This window comes from Callionymus lyra, chromosome 18 (assembly GCF_982586985.1).
Source record: "Callionymus lyra chromosome 18, fCalLyr1.hap1.1, whole genome shotgun sequence".
Lineage (NCBI taxonomy): Eukaryota > Metazoa > Chordata > Actinopteri > Syngnathiformes > Callionymidae > Callionymus > Callionymus lyra.
The window spans coordinates 13,729,604-13,748,989 of NC_141835.1; the positions used below are offsets into that span (position 1 = coordinate 13,729,604).

Consider the following 19,386-nt stretch of genomic DNA (forward strand, 5'->3'; position numbering starts at 1 on the left):
TATTTGTATTGACGATTCCGTTTAAATGAAGGTCATTTTTCTCATATCACCTTAAAATTTGTCGCTTTACTTTAGTCTACTTCGCATTTTAAAAATAATTTCATTTAAAAATAATATATGTTGTGTTAAAGGGTGTTTGGATTAAGTTTAACGATCTCTATCTACCAATTTGTGTGGTAACCTGCTCGATACCTGGGCTCCTGCCAGGGTTTTCTCCGCTGGCCAAGACATCAAAAAGAGTATTTGTCAAAAAGTACAGGGTATATGCGTTGTGTGGTGGTATTTTAAACCAGTTGTTCACAACCCCTGGTACCAGTCCTTGAGGCATTTGTTACCAGGGCCAAGTTTACTAAAAAAAATAGACCTGTAAACTATTATACTACTGTATAACTAGTGGAAAAATGTTTCTATAATACGGTTAGTTCTTGACTGTATTGCCCACATTAAACTGGTCCGTGGTCCTAAAAAGGTTCAGAACCCCTATGTTAAACTACTGGATGGACATAAAATTTAATTTTTTACACTATGATATGATACGGTAACTAGTGTGGACCCACAGTCAAGGTCTTGGTGCTACATGCTAATCCATTCACTTTACTTTGGGTATAAACGTTTTCTTGTGAATAACATGAAGCTAGCTCGACAAGCTAGCAGGGAAATTGGTTCTAAAATGGTTGTCGCCTGAGCTACAGAAAGCGTGTGGGAGATTTAAATTGCTGCTACGACGCTGGTTTTGGAAGCATAAATTATGATTACTGACATCTGAAATGGTACTACTTGAGTTCAATGCACTCCCCTAAATCCACAGACTTCAACTATAACACAGAGATTTACAATCGTCCGCTGTCTTCTGAGGTCTTTTTATCGTGGAAAAAATGCTTCGCAAAGTGCCACGACAGCCTTTTGCCAATAACAAATTCCCACTTTCTAAAGCACAGAACTGTTGTTCTCCGGAGACAAGCGACTGGAGGTCTGGGCCTGAGCATCAAAGTAAGCAGATACTGTTTTGATTACGGAGCAAGTCAAGTGGAAATGAGTTGTTTTTCTGAGGAATAATATACATTTTTTTTCTTTGTTCCCCTCTTTTGTCTGCCAGGGAGGCGTGGAGCACAAAGTTCCCGTGGTTATTTCAAAGATTTTTAAAGATCAAGTCGGTAAGAAAGTTTTGTTTGATCCCGACGAAGGTCGTTGATGGAGTAATAAAGTACCTTCACCTGTGAAATAATATCATTATAAGGGGCTCCATTATTCATCCTCGCTCGCCACCTCTTCACACATCTGTCCACACATCACACACACACACAAAAAGTTTAATTCAAGATGAATCCATCCCGTTATTCAAACGCGAACTAACTTAAACCCAAGTGTGCGAAATTACTGAAGGCAGTGATGAAGAACTAAACGAATGAGGATGATTTGACACCACGGGCTGGAACAAGTAAGCTTACGTTACAGCTGCAGGGACGCTAAAGCTGGTTCCAAATGTGCAAAAAGTACAGGACAGAGTGAAAATGAAAGGAGCAATGAGGTAATGGAGGTGAAGACACGAGTGCAGTGGGAAATAAGTGGATGTGATGATGAATTGAAAAAGAGGGAGGGAGATTAGGAAATGGATGAAAGCGACCAAATATAATAAAAAGGCAGAAGAGGAAGGAAAAATCGTGAGGAACAAATGAAAAAGACGAAGAGATGGATGAATAATGGGGTCAAAGACAAGACTACAATAACGAATTATACTTACTTAGTCTTAATTTAAACTTTAGTTTCCGTCTGATTTTTAAGGCAGTAGAAAGTTTATTTTTAATCCAGCTGTAAACAGAGATGCTTCAAGGAGTGAAAATTAGTTTTTGTAAATCTGTATAGTAATTCTTGTTTTTTTTATTTTATCATTTGTGTTTTTTCTGAAAGAATTTCTTTTTCAGTAGTCTACTTTTGCTTTTTCAAAAGCCACCATTTTGTATGTGTACTTTTTGACACTTGTGTTATCTCAGGCTCAAGGTGACCTTAAAGCCTGTAAACAAATGTGTTTGAGATATCCCTTGTGTTGCCTCTGGAATAGAGGTGAACAACCTCACTGGCTTCCTTTTTTGGGGCATTTGGGTCACCTTGACCCAGAGATAATACAAAGGTCGATTCTTTTTTTTTCTCTTTAAAAATCATAAAAAACTTTTTAACAATTATTTTCATCCAGCATACAATATCTTGACATTGACTTGTCAACTGGAAGCAAAACTGAATAACAAACATAAATGTGTCAAATAGTTAAAATGTCATTATTTTTCCTACAGAGCTAATTCAATTTTTTTGGGTAAATAATATACATTCATGTTAAATAAAATAAAAAAGGTTTTGTTTTTGGCTTTTACACTTTTTTTTCGTGGCTGGTTTAAGGATTTAATTCACAAGAAACAATTTTGCTTCAGTTTTCTTCTCGTGATTAAATTGCAAATGTGCTAAAAATGAAGAGAAAAAAACTAAACGTTTGTTCTAAGGTCGTTCTCAAAAAAATCATGGTTTAAAACAAAACAAACCCTCGGTTGTGTCGACGGGCCCCGTCGTCTCGTCAGACTTGTGTGACTCATGACTCTGTAATCTGTCGCTCTTCCATCCTCGCGTCTTTAGCGACATTACAAGCTGTCTTCATGGAGCTCCACAAATCTTCGCCAGAAAGAAAAAAAGAAAAACACATTGTCTCGGTCTCGCCGCAGCAGACGAGTTTATATCCCGATTAGTTTCAAATTTCACGCTTTCATGTGTATCGTCTTCCCCGAGCAGCAGGATTTTAACCCGCGATAATTCAGAGCCCGGCGCTGATTGCTATTTCCGCTACATTATCGCGAACGAAATGAGCAATTATTTTCCAAAAATGTTTTCATTAACCTCTGACTCTTGACGCCCCACAGCCGACCAGACGGGGAAGCTGTTTGTGGGGGACGCCGTGTCGCAGGTTAGTTGGTCGATTCTGCGGAATGTCACCTTTATTTATTTTTTTACTCGTGATGTAATTTCATTTCACTTCATCACGAGTCGTTTGATTCTACAAGAATCTGCTCATTAGGCGGTTAATCAGGATCCGAAAAGTCTCCGATGATGTCGGTTCGAAACCGGCGTCAGAAGTTAATTTAAATCCGTCTGGCAGACGCGCAGGTTGATTTGGAAATGATGAGGAAAGTCAAGTGGATTTATTGGACTGCTCGGAGTGTTCGCATTTATGCCGATAGTCATAATGACGCGTATTATGATAGGAGGCGCCGCTGCCGCCACTTTTAATCATTTGCCGTAACTCATGGTGACAAGTCGGGCTGCAGAGTAATGACTAAATATTTGTCATGGGAGCGAACGTGGCCATGTTTTCTCTCTTTCTTATTTGCGGCTCTTTTCTCTCTTTTGGCTCTTTTAGGTCAACGGGATCAACGTGGAGCGTTGCACGCATGAGGAAGTCGTGAGTATCCGAAGAATATCGGTGACAAACCAAACGAGCCTGAAACTATTCATTATTTAACCCTTAAAATCTTATTTATGTACTAAGTCTACTTCTACATTTGCTTGTAAAATGTAGCCATTAGCTCAGGAATCATGAAAAAAATCCATGTGCCACACTAGCGTTTGTAAGTGTGATGTGTCGTACATGACTCATTTGTCAAGAGGAAATCAAGGGAAATGGTTTGAGTCATGACACAGGAGTTTTTTTGTGTGAAAAAATGTTGTGAACTTTGTGTCTACACGTTACCAAAGTAGCAGTTTTGTTCATGTGATGTGCGTCTCAGACGGGAGAGTTGTGTCAATAAAGTTTTGAAAGTTCGACGGCGACGACTCGCAAACTTTTTATGAACGATTCTAAAAAGGTACGACAAGAACGACAATTTGTTAATTGTACATGATTTAAAATATTTGTAAATTAAAAATAAAATAAAGTGTTGCTTTAACATAAATAAATATATTTTTTTTAATTACTAGAAGTGCTTTTCTGGAATGGGATTAGTTCAGATGTGTTTAAATAAATGTAGAACCCTCTGGTGGTTGTATAGCGAAACTGCATTAAAAGATTACATGTAACCGGTTACACAACAGTTAGAAGCTTCGGTGAAGAAAAGATTGTACACTGTGACTCCACTAATTAGGATTATCATCTTCTTTATTCAAATTTGATTATTCTTGTCTGTTGTCATGTTGAAAAAATACATTTTACATTTAAACTGAAACTGTCAAATATGAAAAATAACGAAACACATTTATCATGGAAAATGTAACAAAAGAACCGAAAACCCGTCTGTATATTTTTAAAAGGTTTAATGTCTTGTTTCCTACTGCTATGATTACAGAGTAAGAGTTGCTTAAACAGGTTTTATAAAAATACATGGCTTAGGTTTTTTGATACCGTGTGTTTAAATGATACTTTTGAAATCATGCGGGTGCCTAAACTCTGCTCAAAACTTTGATTTATTTATTATTTGATTTTGTTGAATAATATAATAAAAAATAAGAAAGTAAGTAATTGGTATTTGTAAAGTGCACGGTTACAAAGCACTTAAACAATCAAGACAATACAGAGTTAAAACAATACTTAAAAATGTCAAGACAGCACAGCAGCCCCAATAAAGTTTTGCATAGTTTTAAGTATCGGGGAAATGTGAGTTCTCTTACTGGAGCGGGTCAGAATTGTCGTTGCAGAGTTTTTGTTTGTTTTTGTATTATCTGCAAAAATCTGGTACGAAACATGAGGAACTCTCTGAATGATTTTACCCATGGGTATCAAGTACAGCAAAAATAATAAAGGACCCAAAACCGAACCTTGAGGGACTACACACAACAGTTCCGATGATTCAGACCTTTGATTTGATTGGCTGACACCCTGAAACTGTGCCCAGAAAGACATGACGAGAACCACTGTAACACAGATGAAAGTACAGTTTTGTGTTATGGTCTGTAAGTATTATCTTGGGGCTTAATTATGTGTACACACCTACATTACTTTATTTTAAATGCATCTATAATGTTTGTACTTTAGGCAAAAAAAATATTATTGAAAATACCTGTACTGAGGCGACCAAGTCTGTTTTTCCATTACTTCTGTCAGAACCTGAGTGAACTGTTTCCATCCCTTTATATACACCGTTATTCAAAAGGATAAAAACTTGTTTCTATACATCTTCACACACTTGACTTGTGTCACCTACTATGACCCGAACTCTATTCATCTCGCCAGCCACTCCATTCCTTTCTTTTCTTTGTGTTTTGAATGACGTTTCTAATCAGTCCCCCTTCCACTTCACCTGGAAGAGCCTCACTCTAAAAAATCAGGACGTATTTAAAGTCTCGCTATCAGTCGTGTCACTCCGCCGTCACGTAATCATCCGACATTCAGCTCCTGATGACACCGTCACTAACCGCCGCCTGTCATCACGAGATCTCGCCTCGATATTTTAAGAGAAGACGCTTCACTTCCAACTCTTGCTCCTGCAGGTTCACCTCTTGAGGACCGCCGGCGAGGAGGTCACCATCACCGTCCGCTACCTCCGCGAGGTCCCGTCCTTCCTCAAACTGCCTCTAGGTGAGTCCGTTATTGCAGTAGGAAGTTATTTAAAAAAGGAAGCGATGAAGAATCGTCTCTGCCTGGCTCATTCCACAGTAATAAATTGTCACGCTCGCTGGCCTGACAGATGACAGAAACACCCACGGACCTCGGGAGTTATGACGAGACGAGCTAAAAGAAGAAGCTGCTGAAGACGTGACTTCTCTAGTCGGTGCAGCCTTTATTTTAACCACTTGATAAATACACAAAATTGAATGTTTTACAATGTTATTTCAATTATAAAAGAAAAAAAAGGTATGTTTTAGCCAAAATATGTCAAATATAATGTCAGATTATTTGTATTTTTTAGTCCGTTTTTATTACTCGTAATGGTCTTTATGAAGGTTTGGGGTTAAAACAACCGTCAATTAATTTCATAATATAAACTTTAAATGGAGAAAAATGATGACTGTAAATTTGAATAATAATAATTATAATATTGTAAAAGTACTAACTAGGAAAAAGTAAAATAAAAGAACCCAAGAAATGCATAAATAATCTGAAATATAAAACAATATTTCAAAAAATATATAAAAGCCTTGTTGTTTTATTATTATTTATTCATTTATTTTTACATTAATATCTTTTTTTTTGTTTCTAATAACTTACATTTAAATTGTATTACAGAATTATCCGGAATTATTTATAGTTATGTTTAAAAAAAATTATGCATTTTAACTTCTAGGCATCAAATGTTTTAAAAAAAAAGACATTAAATTAACAATTAGATACTTTAAAAATCCAGTTCCACAGCATCAGTCTGGCCAATACTTGTGATTTCATTAACCAGAGCTCATTCACATTCTGACCACTAGGCGGCGGCAAAGAGCTTCTGATCGTTTCCCAAAATTAAAGGACTTTTTTTCTTCAAAATGTGCTTGGAAAAAGGCAGGTAAGGGACTTTAAAAAAAAAAAAGCAAATTATTTTATGATATTTAAGAGAATTCAATTTACGATAAAAAGTCCAGAACAGTAGGTGTGAAGTGACCACAGTTAGTTTTGAATGATTGTGTCATATTTGAGTCGGTTTCCTGCTTGTTAAAGATGTAGCGACGCGGGTCGTGTCAGCCGATCGTAGGTCTTCGCTCACACACAAAGGAAAAGCTGTGACGAATCCAAGTCCGAGACGCTCAGGTTCGTCTGTCTGGCCCCGAGAACGACGGATTCCGGGCGTGACCTTTTGTGGGCGACACTTTGATTCAGCGTGAAGAGAACAGCAGGAGCAGCCTTCGGGCTCCTTCGCAACACTTTACTGACCGTGTCCACTTCAACGAAGGTGGCGAGCACAAGGCTGAGATGCAGAACGACGACAACACAACGTTGCGACAGAGAACGACACAGTGCATGCACACCAGTGTGTGACTCTTTTTGTCCTTCTCAGGTTCTCCAGGCCTGTCTTCTGATCACAGCCGAGTCTCGTCTCCGCTCTTCGACAGCGGCCTGCATCTGAACAGCAATGGCACAGTAAGAGATTTCAACTCTTTGACGGTTTTTGTTGCGTTTACTTCATTAACTATACTAACATATTTATCCAATATCTCCATTTAATAGTCAGAAAATATTTATTTGCAATAAAATAATTTGTTATAGAAGGAAAAGGTGAGTAAATAACTAACAATTTTTGAAGAATATCAAAAATTTTGTAGGAAAAAGTAAAATGTAAAATGAAAAAAATATTGATAATTATACGGAATTACAACAGCGGCCACTCGAATAATTAAAAATATTTATTTATTACCAGAGTTTAATCTTGTACTGAATCACTTTTTTTTTTAAAGACTTAAGTCGTACAAAATACTTGGACAAGGATGGAAGCTTAGAAATAGGCCTGAAATTTCTGAGGTCAGTCGGGTCTAAGCCTAACTTTTTGAGTAAAGGCTCCACAATGGCTTGGGGAAAAAAACCCTGTGTAAAGGGAGAGGTTTACTATTTTGGTAACCCAGGGGCCAATTACATCAAACACTAATAAAGAGCCTACACAGAAGGACGTCGGAAGAGCAAGAGGATGGTTTTATCTTGTTCACCAGTGCTGAATTATCAGCCAGAGTTACAGGGTTAAAGAAGGCCCACAAGGTGGAGACAGGCTGTGACAGCAGGGGTTCCACACAAAACGGCAGGGATTTTCTCTTTGACTTCATTTTGTCAGTGACAAATCTCAACAATGCATTGCTGTCAGAGTTTGTCGTGTCCAACAACACTTTGGGGTTTTTCTTATTTACTGTTACCAGTTTCCAAATGTAATCAGATCTGGCAGTTTCCATTATCTCATTGAATGTGTGAAAAACATATGACGTAATTAAAGTTGGACAAAAATCGATACGATAATTTACTTAAGAGATTAATCGCACGAAAATAATTTACTACACAGATATATTAAAATCCTTTTAGGAGATTAAAGTCGTACGGAAATCGTATATTATGAGATTAAAGTTGTAAATTATTTTTTTTTAATTATGATATTAAAGTCGTACGAAAATCATGCATTATCAGATTAGAGTATTACGAAAAATGTATTGCGGAGTTATGTCGTATAAATATAGCACGGACATGACAAACTCTGTGAACAAATGAAGCAAGAGTCTTCGTTGTGTCGAATAACGTAACAAACGATTTATTTTAATCTTATAAAAAAGGCTTTTTTGTGCAACTTTAATCTTATAATAAAAAAAACTCAATGGCCCTAATACTCTGTGATAAAGAAGCAATGTGTTTTTTCAAAATAAGTCATTTCAGAAATTGTATTAATATTCATTTATTTAGATTTAGATATAAATGATCATTTATAACTAATATAATTGACAGAAGTACATTTTTAATAAAATGATTTAATTTAAATAATCTGAATATTTCTATACATAATTGTTATATATTTTAATTGTATTTATAACAATAATAGTTCAGCTTTTTTGAGGTACTTGACTGGTATTTATTTTTCCTAAAGAAAATAATAAATCATGGATTACATGAACTTCTCCGTCTTCTACTGTGAACTATGAATAAACAAGTGTCACCACTCAAGTCAAATTTCTTGTGATGTGGATCAGGAGCTCCGTTTTCTTGCTACATCAACTGTGTTTGAAAGTATTAGCAGCGTGACAGAAGAATGCCGAGCTCAGCGTTCCTGCTGCACTTTCTTTGGTGTCCCGTCGCCGGCAGTTCGTCGTCTGTCGCCGTCAGAACTTTCCCACTGTTTTATTGCCCTCAGTGTAAAGTTTGAGGAACTTCTTGTCGTTTTTCTCCTTGTGACACCCGAACGTCTGCGGCAGCGAGATTACAAAGTTCCTTTTGTCAAAAGTTTTTATCTTTAGTCGGATGATTTTGGCAGGAAGTTTTTCTCATTGATATCCGAGTGAGCCGGACACGTGTGGCTCAGAATGTTGACCGTGTTTAACTTCAAGCACAATGTAACAACACATTTTGAATTAATACATTAATAAAACATTAAAAAAATTACATTTGCTTTTTTTATCAAAGCTCAGGATTCAAACTAGAATATTTTATAGTCTAAAGCTAATGGAATGGATGTTAAAAAGTCCATAAAATAACTATTTCAATTTCTATTTCTATGTCAATAAATACAGTTTTGTTGCTTAAATTAAAAGAAAAGTAAAACAAAAGTTAGATTCCATACATATTAAAATACAAACCTATAACTAAGACTGAATTGTATATTTTTAACTCAGAAAAAAATGAATATTTAAAGAAAACAAAAAACAGGAAAACCTTTTTAAACGTGAAAAATCAGAAATAAAATCACAAGAAAAGTATAATAAAAGATAAAAAAAATAAAAGTTGTACAAATAGAGGTGAAAAAAATATTCATCCTGATTGAAAAAAACAACAGTTATGAATAATTCATAAATAAATATCAGTGTTCATTAACCTTTTTTTTTATGAATTGTGTCCATTTATTTATTCATTATTTATATAGTTTAAATATTTCACTTTATCTTTATTGGTACAATGTCTTTTCTTTAAATATTTGAAACAATTTTATCTTTTATCTTATGTTTTTATTTTCGTAAAGGGTATATTTTATTTCTAATTTTTCATATGCCAAAGCATATTAATGCTCTGTTTTGTGTTTATTTATTCACAGTTGAACACATTTTTGGAAACTGATGTTTATTTATTCATTTTCTGATTGAAATATTTTACCAAGAAGCTTTCTTGTCATGAATTTTTTTTTTTTTTTTTTTTTTTTTTAACTTCATCTTGTCCAATAAAGGAATCCTTATAAATGGGTAAACAAATAAATAAATAAAATGGAAGATGTCAGAAAACCCCTCCCCCCACAAAAAAAGCTTCTTAATAAAATGAATTCATCAGAAAATGAATAAATAAACATCACTTTGCAAAAAACATGTTCAATCATGAATAAACAAACACAAAAGGAGCATTAATAAATACGGGAATAAATTAACGTTTAGAAAAAAAAATCTATTGTTGTTCCCTGAAGATCTGACAAAAGAAAAACATTAAATAGAATAAAACCGATTGACGGAATAGAAAAAGGATTGGAGAGCGTGTTAGAAACTCCGCCGGACATCTGTCACAACAATGGTGAGTGACAGACGAGCTGACGAGACTGGTGCGACTAGACATGCTACTGTCTTCAGCACACGCGTCAGAGGCCTCGTGTCACGGATCAAACATGAGTCGTCAATTATACATGACCTGTCGGAGCCGAGAAAAATCTTCTTCTCGCCCCGACTGGTGTTTGTTTCTCTGCAGCAACAGTCTGACTTGCCTGAAGACTCTGTTCCACTCGTTTCTACCCTCGGAGTTGAAGACGCTGAAATAAAAACGGTTTAGAGGCGCAAGCGCAAGGCCCGGGGGCCAATCTGGACCCGCCGTTTCATTTTATATGGACCAAAAAAGATCTTGTAACCTACAGTTGAGTAGAAAATGAGTGAAATTTAAGTGGCTTTGAAGCTAGATACCTCCCAGGACATTCCCCATCGTCCCAACCAATCACAGCAGGACACGCTCCAACAGTGAGTCTGGTTCTGCTCCAGGTTTCCGCCTCACATTGGGATTTACTAATTGTTGATTCGCCGAGATCGTTCTTTTTCTCCTTTAAAGTGTCTTGAGATAATTTTGTCGCCGAGATCGTTCTTTTTCTCCTTTAAAGTGTCTTGAGATAATTTTGTCAGGATTCGACAGTTTGAATAAAGTTGAATTGAATCAAAGAACATGTCGATACGACTGAAATGCTAAAGCTAACGTTTAGTTATTAAAACAAGTTAGTTAAAGATCGTCAATGAAAAGTACATTTTGATGAGTCACTCAGAGTTGTGGATCCTGTGGAGGAAGTGACTGGAGGGAGGATACGGAGCAAGCTGGGCTCCATGAGGAGGAACTTGTCTCACCCTCTCCAGCACATACTGAGGGCATTGAGGAGCTCCATCAGTGATAGGATGCTCCATCCCCGGTGTGTGAGGGAGAGGTACCGCAGGTCCTTCCTCCCTACTGCCATCAGACTCCACAACAAGAACACAGCCAGATAATTATCTAACTGCACCTTTCTTGTTATTTTTGTAAATATGATTGTGTATATAATATAGTGCAGATTTATTTTCTATTCTATTTTGATTTTTTCTTTTCTTTTTAATATTTTATTTCTGGGTGTTTTATTTTTTCTGGTATATTGCTCTTGCTGTTATTAAAACGAATTTCCCCTCGCGGGACAATAAAGGGATTCTGATTCTGATTGTATGCTCTTGAAGTGTGTTAAACGTTTTATATGGACCGCCCAGTGGTTGTCTCAAAATCAAAGTAGATTATTGTTCGTGTTGACATTATGACTTTAAGATAAGAGATATATTACTAATTTGTGTTTTCATGTAGCACAAACAAGGAGATAATTAAGATAACATTTTCCTCAAAGAATGAAAAGAAAATATAAAAATCATCTTAGGTAAAGTTAGGTAAAATATATATTTATTTACAAAAAAATATAAATTATATTCAACAACACTCTTGACTTTATTTCTTTATCATTTTAGTTTCAAATCATATTTTATTATTTATTTTATGGTTCATATTTCAGTTCAAGTATGTATATTTAAATATTTTTTTTTCAACTACAATCAACATATCTATGGCATTTCCTTGTTTTAATTAAGCTTCCAGCCATTAGATGGCAGCAGTCACCACACCCTTCACTGCTTAAGTAAGTAAGTAATATTTATAGAGCGGTTTTCCAGACCCGGGTCACAAAGACCTCAATAAAATATATACTTAAAAGATCAAGACAACAGTGAGAAAGACACAGGAGTTCCAGAAAATCAAGGAAAAGCCTGCACAAATCAGAGTGTCTTTAGATGTTTCTTGAAGGAGTCAGTAGGAACAATGAGATCCCTGCAATGACTGAGGACGAGAGGATACAGTCGTCCCCAGCAGCTTTTAAAGCTGATAGTCAAACATATTTTGGTTTCAACAAATGAAAGCAGTTACGACTTCGTCAAGAGTCTTATGGTCTGTAAATTCTGTCAAGTACACGACAATACTACAAATATAAACTCGTTACTACTGTAACGCAATATCGTATCATTGCCCTTGTATCGTGATACGTAGTTTGACGTCCTTTTTTTTGGCTATGGGAGTAAATCAGAGTTTGTTTTGACTCCTTTATGTTTCTTCTAGTGCACTGTACCAGGCACATTTGGCCCTCGGCCATCCTTTTATCACAACCTGTACAGAAGAAGAGCAGCATCGTTAGAACCAGAAAAAGTTCTCACAGGCCTGACTTTGGTCTTTAAAGTTTTCCCCTCCAGAAGCTTCGGGTGTGAGGAAGAATAAAAGCCATTAGGTGGAGTAATTCTTTTATCTCAAACCCATTTGATGTCCATCAGCTTAGGAACCGGGAGCCGGGCTGAGCCGGCACATAATTGCTTCTGTCGAGTCACTTCAGCGCCGAGGCAGGACATGATCTGGCGTCAAGAATCCTGGCAAGCGTTCAGGACAGGTAGCTCCCGAGGGGGGAAACTGGACGAAGTGCCGGAGACGGCTCTGTCATCATTTGACGACCACCGATGTTAAGCTATCATCCCCGTATCGGAGAACCATCGCGGACAGTGAGGCGAACCTCTGCAGCACAGACACGAGTGACGTGTCGGTTAGGAGAGGAGTCGGACTACACTGAAGGAAACCATACATCAGGTCTTCACGTCTAAAGCTTGTTGTCTATTCGAATCTTAAAAAAAAATTGTATAACTACTATTACGGTAATTGAAAGTTTGGATGATTTCTAAACAGACAGATAGAGGTTGTGTTTTCCTTAGACGGCCAGTTGGTAGTTGCTATGTAGGTAGATGGGGAGGGATGGATGGATGGATGGATGGATATCCGTGCGATTATTGTACAACTTTCTTGCTACAAATGACTTTCTTATGACTTTAATCTTGTTATAAATCATTTGAACCAGTTGCGGATGGATGGATGGACGATAGATGAATAGAGGGATGGTAAGATGGATAGAAGGATGGATGGTAAGATGAATAGATGGATAGAAGGATGGATAGATGGATGGTAAGGTGAATAGATGGATAGAAGGATGGATGGATGGATGGTAAGATGAATAGATGGATGGATGGATCAATAGATGGATAGGTGAATAGATGGATAGTAAGATGGATGGATCGATAGATAGATGGATGGATGGATAGGTGAATAGATGAATAGAAGGATGATCGATAGATGGAAGGATGGATGGATAGATAGATAGATAGATGGATAGAAGGATGATCGATCGATAGATGGAAGGATGGATGGATGGATGATGGATGGATCGATAGATAGATAGATAGATAGATGGAAGGATGATCGATGGATGGATGGATGGATGGATGGTAAGATGGATGGATGGATCGATAGATAGATGGATGGATAGGTGAATAGATGAATAGAAGGATGATCGATAGATGGAAGGATGGATGGATGATGGATGGATCGATAGATAGATAGATAGATAGATAGATGGATAGAAGGATGATTGATCGATCGATGGATGGATGGAAAGATGGATGGATGGATCGATAGATGGATGGATAGGTGAATAGATTGATAGTAAAATGGATGGATCGATAGAAGGCGTTGGATAGATGGATAAAAGATGGATGATAGATGGCTAATGGATGGATGGATGAACTTCATTGACGGTATTTGAAATTTCACATGACCTGAAAACTCTTTTAAAAAATAGATTTTAAAAATTTCTAGGTACAGTGATGAATTCACTGAGAGGGAGTAAGAGTTTGCAAGACGATGCTGGTAAACCCTTTATAGTCGAGGCTGTTGCCGCAGACAGGATTTTATGTTTCACGTTACTTAAATCAGGCATTAAAAAAAAACAAAAACTGCTGAGTTTAAAGAGGGGGTGTGAGACTAAGTGAGAGTTGAAAAGTTTGGAGCGAGTTTTCCTAAAATAGAAAGAAATTACATTTTGCTTTGGTCATCATTTTATGAGGTAGCTCTGTAACTAGTAAGTAGAATTAACCCTTGTTAAAAAAAATGTGTTTGTGGTATCCCTTGTGTTGTCTCTGGATCCAACTGAACGGCTTCTACCACTGTATATAAACTTGTGAATAAACCCGTTTTCACTTGACTTGATTTCGGCTTTAAAAAAAACAACAACAACCTGCCACAGCGCTGAGTTCACTAAGAGGGAGTGAGATGAAGTTTGGAGTGAGTTTCAAGGTATAAATGAGTCAGAAAGTGTCTCTTGAAGTCTCAATTTCAAGCTCAAGCCACCTAGAAACTGTCTTGTGAACTGGTGGAAAAACTCACCAGTGAAAGTCCAGGAGTTGACGTTTGTTGTGATAAACATATGAACTAGTTAAATGGATTAAAATGCATATTTTTTTAAATAATTTGTAAAAGAAGAGCAGGTTCTGTTGCACATGAGTAGTACTTGTCTCATGTTCCCCTCCTAAACTCTACCAACTAAAGGTTTTGGAAACGAAAACCAAATATCCTCGGTGAGAAAACTTGTCCAACTTTCTGATTAAAGCCGGTTTCATTATCAGAAACTTGGACCGACGACACCAACCAGCCGTTCCGCACACACAGACTCACTCGTTTCCCCTTTTTCTTCAACTTTTTCGGTGGGTGGCGTAAGCGGCACATTAAACTCAAACACACCATAGATCCAGGCCATTCAACCATCTTAACTTAAGGGAAGCAAATACTATTCACAGACCTCGCCAAAGTGTTGAGCTCAGCATCTGCCTCGCTGTGAACTGTGACTCAGACAAATCCGGCTTGAGTTTGACATGCTATTAAAAGTGAAATAAGCCGTGATGCCCTCCGTGCATACGCGTCCGAGCCGCTGATGTGTGAATAAACTTCCTGCCGTGTCCTCCAGGAAGTTAAGGTCAGGGGTGATTCAAATCTTCTTTCTTGAAAAAACAACTGAAAATCCTTTCGGATTCTGTTCAAGATATTAAGCCTTAAGATAATGATCTTATCTCAGGTCATGTTGAGCGACGATGACCCGGGATTTTCAACGCACATCCTACTCATAGCGCCACATCAATTTCTAGCAGTTTCATGTTTTAGCTAATAGTCTTTTTCTTTTTTTCCTCATCAGTGGGTCATGAATAGTCTTTACGAAAAGACATGTGACGTAGTGATAATAATAATATATTTTATTTATATTGCACTTTAAATTTGAACACAAATGTCAAAGTGCTACACATTAGAACAAGATTAAGACATTTAAAAACACACCAGTACAAGGCGAGACAGTAAGATTAAAAATAAGGTCTCAAAACAAAACTCATTGTACAACAGGGTCAAACAAGATTAAGACGTTTAAAAACACGACAGTAAAAATGTGATCTACAAAACTATTGTAAAAGTATTACCGGGTTATTGGATATTACTTGTCTGATTTCTTAAACTTAACCTTTAACCCTGAATTTTTATGTAAAGTTGTTTCTAATTAGTTTAATCTTATTATTATTATTATTTTATTATTATTATTATTGTTCAATTTTTTTCAGGTGGATTTTTCCACTGACTTTCACATATTGAAAAAAAAAATAGACAGCGCATGTAAATGTTTTACAAATCCAACGTCAGATTTTGATGCACACATTTACTTCCATACATTACGGGGTCACCTAAAACCTCTGACCTTGCGCGGCTTCTCAGTACCATAAGACTCGAAAGATGAAAGAAAAAAAAAACCCCAAAGGATTCCAATGATGATGGCAAAAATCCGCTGATCAGACGATGGATGAGTTCAGTGAGAGGGAGTGAGACACACACAAACTTTGTAGGATAGCTCAAAGCTTTTTATTCTCATTATTCATCTTCATATTCAACCTTTTTTTTTGGAGAATATCTTCGTAAAGAAACTATACCAGGATATCTATATACAGTATATATATATATATATATGTATTTTTCTTTGTCTTTTATTTCTAGTGTATAGTGTACAGAAATACTCAAATAGAAAAAGGAAATAAAGTAGTTCGTAATAATCAGTCTTAGGTGTTCAGTCTGGCCTCTTAAGGGACTCACGTCACCCCATGGAGCAGCACTTTCAGAGCCCTGGCAAGTCAAAGAGTGATTTGGAACGCATTTTTCTTCCAATTCATCCGTTATTGCTCAAGCAAAAACTCAAAGTAATATTGAATAATCGATGGAAAGGTAACTAATCTTCGAAAAAGAGAGAGAATTACTCACCCGTGACACATCTTTAATAAACCTACCGCCATAAAAATCCAAATAAACCCAGATAAACTGGTTTAGCTGAAGTCGTGTCCCTTTTTCTGGCGTTTTTTGTTCCCCCTTAAGTGCTCTTTAGCTTGCGTTACCCACAACATAAATTTTTAGTGCCATTGACAACAGGATGGCAGGTTTAACATTTCATAATATTTTTTATTTAATTGTCTATCGGGATCCAATAACGAACGACAAACGCGCCTGCCCTAAATAAGTTCCCCGTTGGTGTTCATGGATCATCCGGGGGAAACAAATTGTACCCGACACCGAGCAACTCCAGACAAGGAGAGCGTGAGTCAGTGCGACGTGATAGGTCGGCTAATAGCCTTGCTTGTTATTTCAATTTAGGTGGAACAACGTAATTATCTCCATGGCCTCCACAGGCGAGCGGTTGCAGCTGACCTGGAATTTTAATAATGTGATTTAAATGATTACAAGTGGATGTTGGGTTTGTTTTTCAAGACAAAATCGACGATATTCATGATATTTTAGTTGGATTGGATCCATTGATTGTTGATCAACAAGATACTGTCCCGGATTAGAAGCAGCTTTACTGTCTTTGTGGTGGCAAACGGTTCTTGATCTCGTATGACGAGTCAGATGTCGACTCTTTTTTCATCTTCTATTTCTGATGTTAAGCCTTAGAAACCACTCTGACAGATGGTACGATGACACATTCATATTCCAAAATAACCATCTTATTAGGAGATATGAGGAACACAGGAATGGCCAAGAGAGAAGCTGTAACAGAATCAAGAAGAATTGACTTTCGGGCAACTGTTTTAACCGAGATATTTGAAAAAAAAAAAACATTTTCCCAGAGACGAAGCACTATGGTAGAACTAGTTGTCCGCTATACAGTCGAAAGTCCAAAAAAGTAAGACTGTGGTGAGTCGGGTACAAATCCGGGTGAGTCTAAAAAATGGAATAAAAGTGGAATCAATTTTCCAAAATACTAGCTTATTAGGAGATAGGTGAAAGACGGGAATCGTCAGGATAGTAGCTGTACTGGTAACAAGAAGTGTTGACGTTCCAGCGACTGTTTTTAAGTAACATGGGTCAAACGGTCATTATCATTTATTATCAAAATTATCTGTAAAAAGGATAAATGTGATTTGATCCACATTTGATATAATCACTTCATTTCTTAACAAGAAGGAGCTGTCTCGACTGCAGTTGATTCAAAATTCTGACCTGCTCTAGTAGAAGAACTCACATTTTCCCGATTCTTTAATCTCTTCACTGGCTGCCAGTTTCTTTCAGGATCAGTTTTAAAATTCTGGTTCTTACTTTCAGAGATATTCATGGTCTCCAATGGACTCCTTACATCTGTGATCGGATCCAGCCTTACACCCCAGCTCAGGCTCTTAGGTCTGTGGATCAGAATCAACTGATGGTTCCTGAACCTGCTTCAGGACCACAGGAGATAAATCCTTCCAGGCTGTCGCTCTTAAGCTTTGGAATGATCTTCCTCTCTCTCTGTGTTTGATGGATCTACTGACTCCTGCAAGAAACATCTTAAGACGTTTTAATTCGTGCAGGCTTTTACTTGATTTTCTGAGACTCCTGTGTTGTTCTCAGTTTTATCCTGAAGTTACGGTAAAACAAAGATTTGTACCACCTGAGGACGATGGTAGAACGAATTGTCTGCTATTCAGTCCCGAAAACTTGGAACACAGGGAGGAGAGCAGAGCAGCTGTACCTGTACTGATGTTCCGACGGCTGTTTCAACCAAGATACTTAAAACCAAGTTGCCTTAAATGAATACTAAGGTGTATTCAGGGTCACCAATGTGGGCTCCGGGGTCAAAGCAGAGCAGGAAGGCAACCAACAGAAAAAAACCTGCCGGGGAGAAAATAAATCGAGTAACGGAACGGGTGAGCAACTCGGAATCTTTCCGACGACACAAGAGTGTACACAACTTGTGTGGTAGAGGCACATAAGGGAATTCCTAACAAGCCTCATGAAGTTTTAAGTGCTTTTACCAGCAGCGGCACAGTCGATGTCTTATCTCCGAACAAGGCAACATCTGGGCTTGTTAGCTGTTATAACGGGGAATCTTTTCTTAAGTCCACCCGCGACGTTCTGCCGATGGCAAGTGAGCTTTAATTGCTTTAATGTTTTTTTCAACCACAATTCACACCCATGTGATTTACAAGCCAGTTGAAGTATAAAACACTGACTGCTAATTTTATTTTATTTCCTGGGGTCAAATTCTGTTTGTTCTGACAAGAACTCGGTTTCTATTAATAGTTTTTAAGGTCTAAACATTTCAGGTTGAGTTTGCTAATGATATTGTTTAACCCGTTTTCTCAGGGTCATGGTGACCCGAAGGTCAGAAAACCAATGTGTTTGTGTTATCCCTTGTTTTCCCTTTTGGTCGCTGTGTACGTATGTGAGGAATACATATTGTTAGATTAAAAATTATTATACACTATACGTATACGCCATACTTAAATTAATGCTAAAAGATAATCCAACTATAAAGTATAAATTACTAGCTTCATCTAAGATCTTAAACGTTTGAATACACATTCACAATCAACAATTCACTCAGACTGACAAACTGTCTCAAGACAAGCTTGGAACAGAATTAGAGACATGACACCAGTTATTTAAACGTCCGTTTGTCTGCCCTTTCACACCTTGGGCCGTGGAACAAAAGAACGAAGCGGGACACATCCGTGAAGGGTGGGCTAGGAGACAGATTCCCCACCCAAGAACATTTGAATGATTAGAAAACTAAAAAAATTAGAAAGGAATCTCCACAGGGGATCGTGGTACAGGAAGCTTGAAGGAACCAATATGGCGATGGGGGAGGACCTCCCGGCCTGGAAATTTGCCTTAAATATAGCGATGTTTCTACAGTTAGAGGACCGTTTCTCTGGGGCTATTGAATTGTAAAGTCGCCGGCAGAGAGCGCGGCCGATCGATCGCAAAGCTTGTATTTTGTTTGACTTGAAGCGGCGAATAAACGACCCGTGACACTCTGCATTGACCTTCTCTCCTGAACGCCATGCTGTGCCGTTCAACTTCACAGAGAGACGACACAAGGGATACCTCAAACGTATTTGTTTTCG

At 37.4% G+C, this 19,386-nt stretch overlaps 1 protein-coding gene across 1 annotated transcript in view; it reads left to right on the forward strand.

The window, feature by feature from the left end:
* sntg2 (syntrophin, gamma 2) overlaps positions 1-19,386 on the forward strand; it is an 85,568-nt gene that overhangs the window by 25,300 nt on the left and 40,882 nt on the right. The window contains exons 3-8 of the mRNA XM_087780275.1: positions 934-990; positions 1,097-1,154; positions 2,904-2,947; positions 3,401-3,442; positions 5,464-5,551; positions 6,954-7,036. Of these exons, the coding sequence (XP_087636401.1) occupies positions 934-990; positions 1,097-1,154; positions 2,904-2,947; positions 3,401-3,442; positions 5,464-5,551; positions 6,954-7,036 (372 nt within the window). The remainder of the gene's footprint in view (positions 1-933; positions 991-1,096; positions 1,155-2,903; positions 2,948-3,400; positions 3,443-5,463; positions 5,552-6,953; positions 7,037-19,386) is intronic.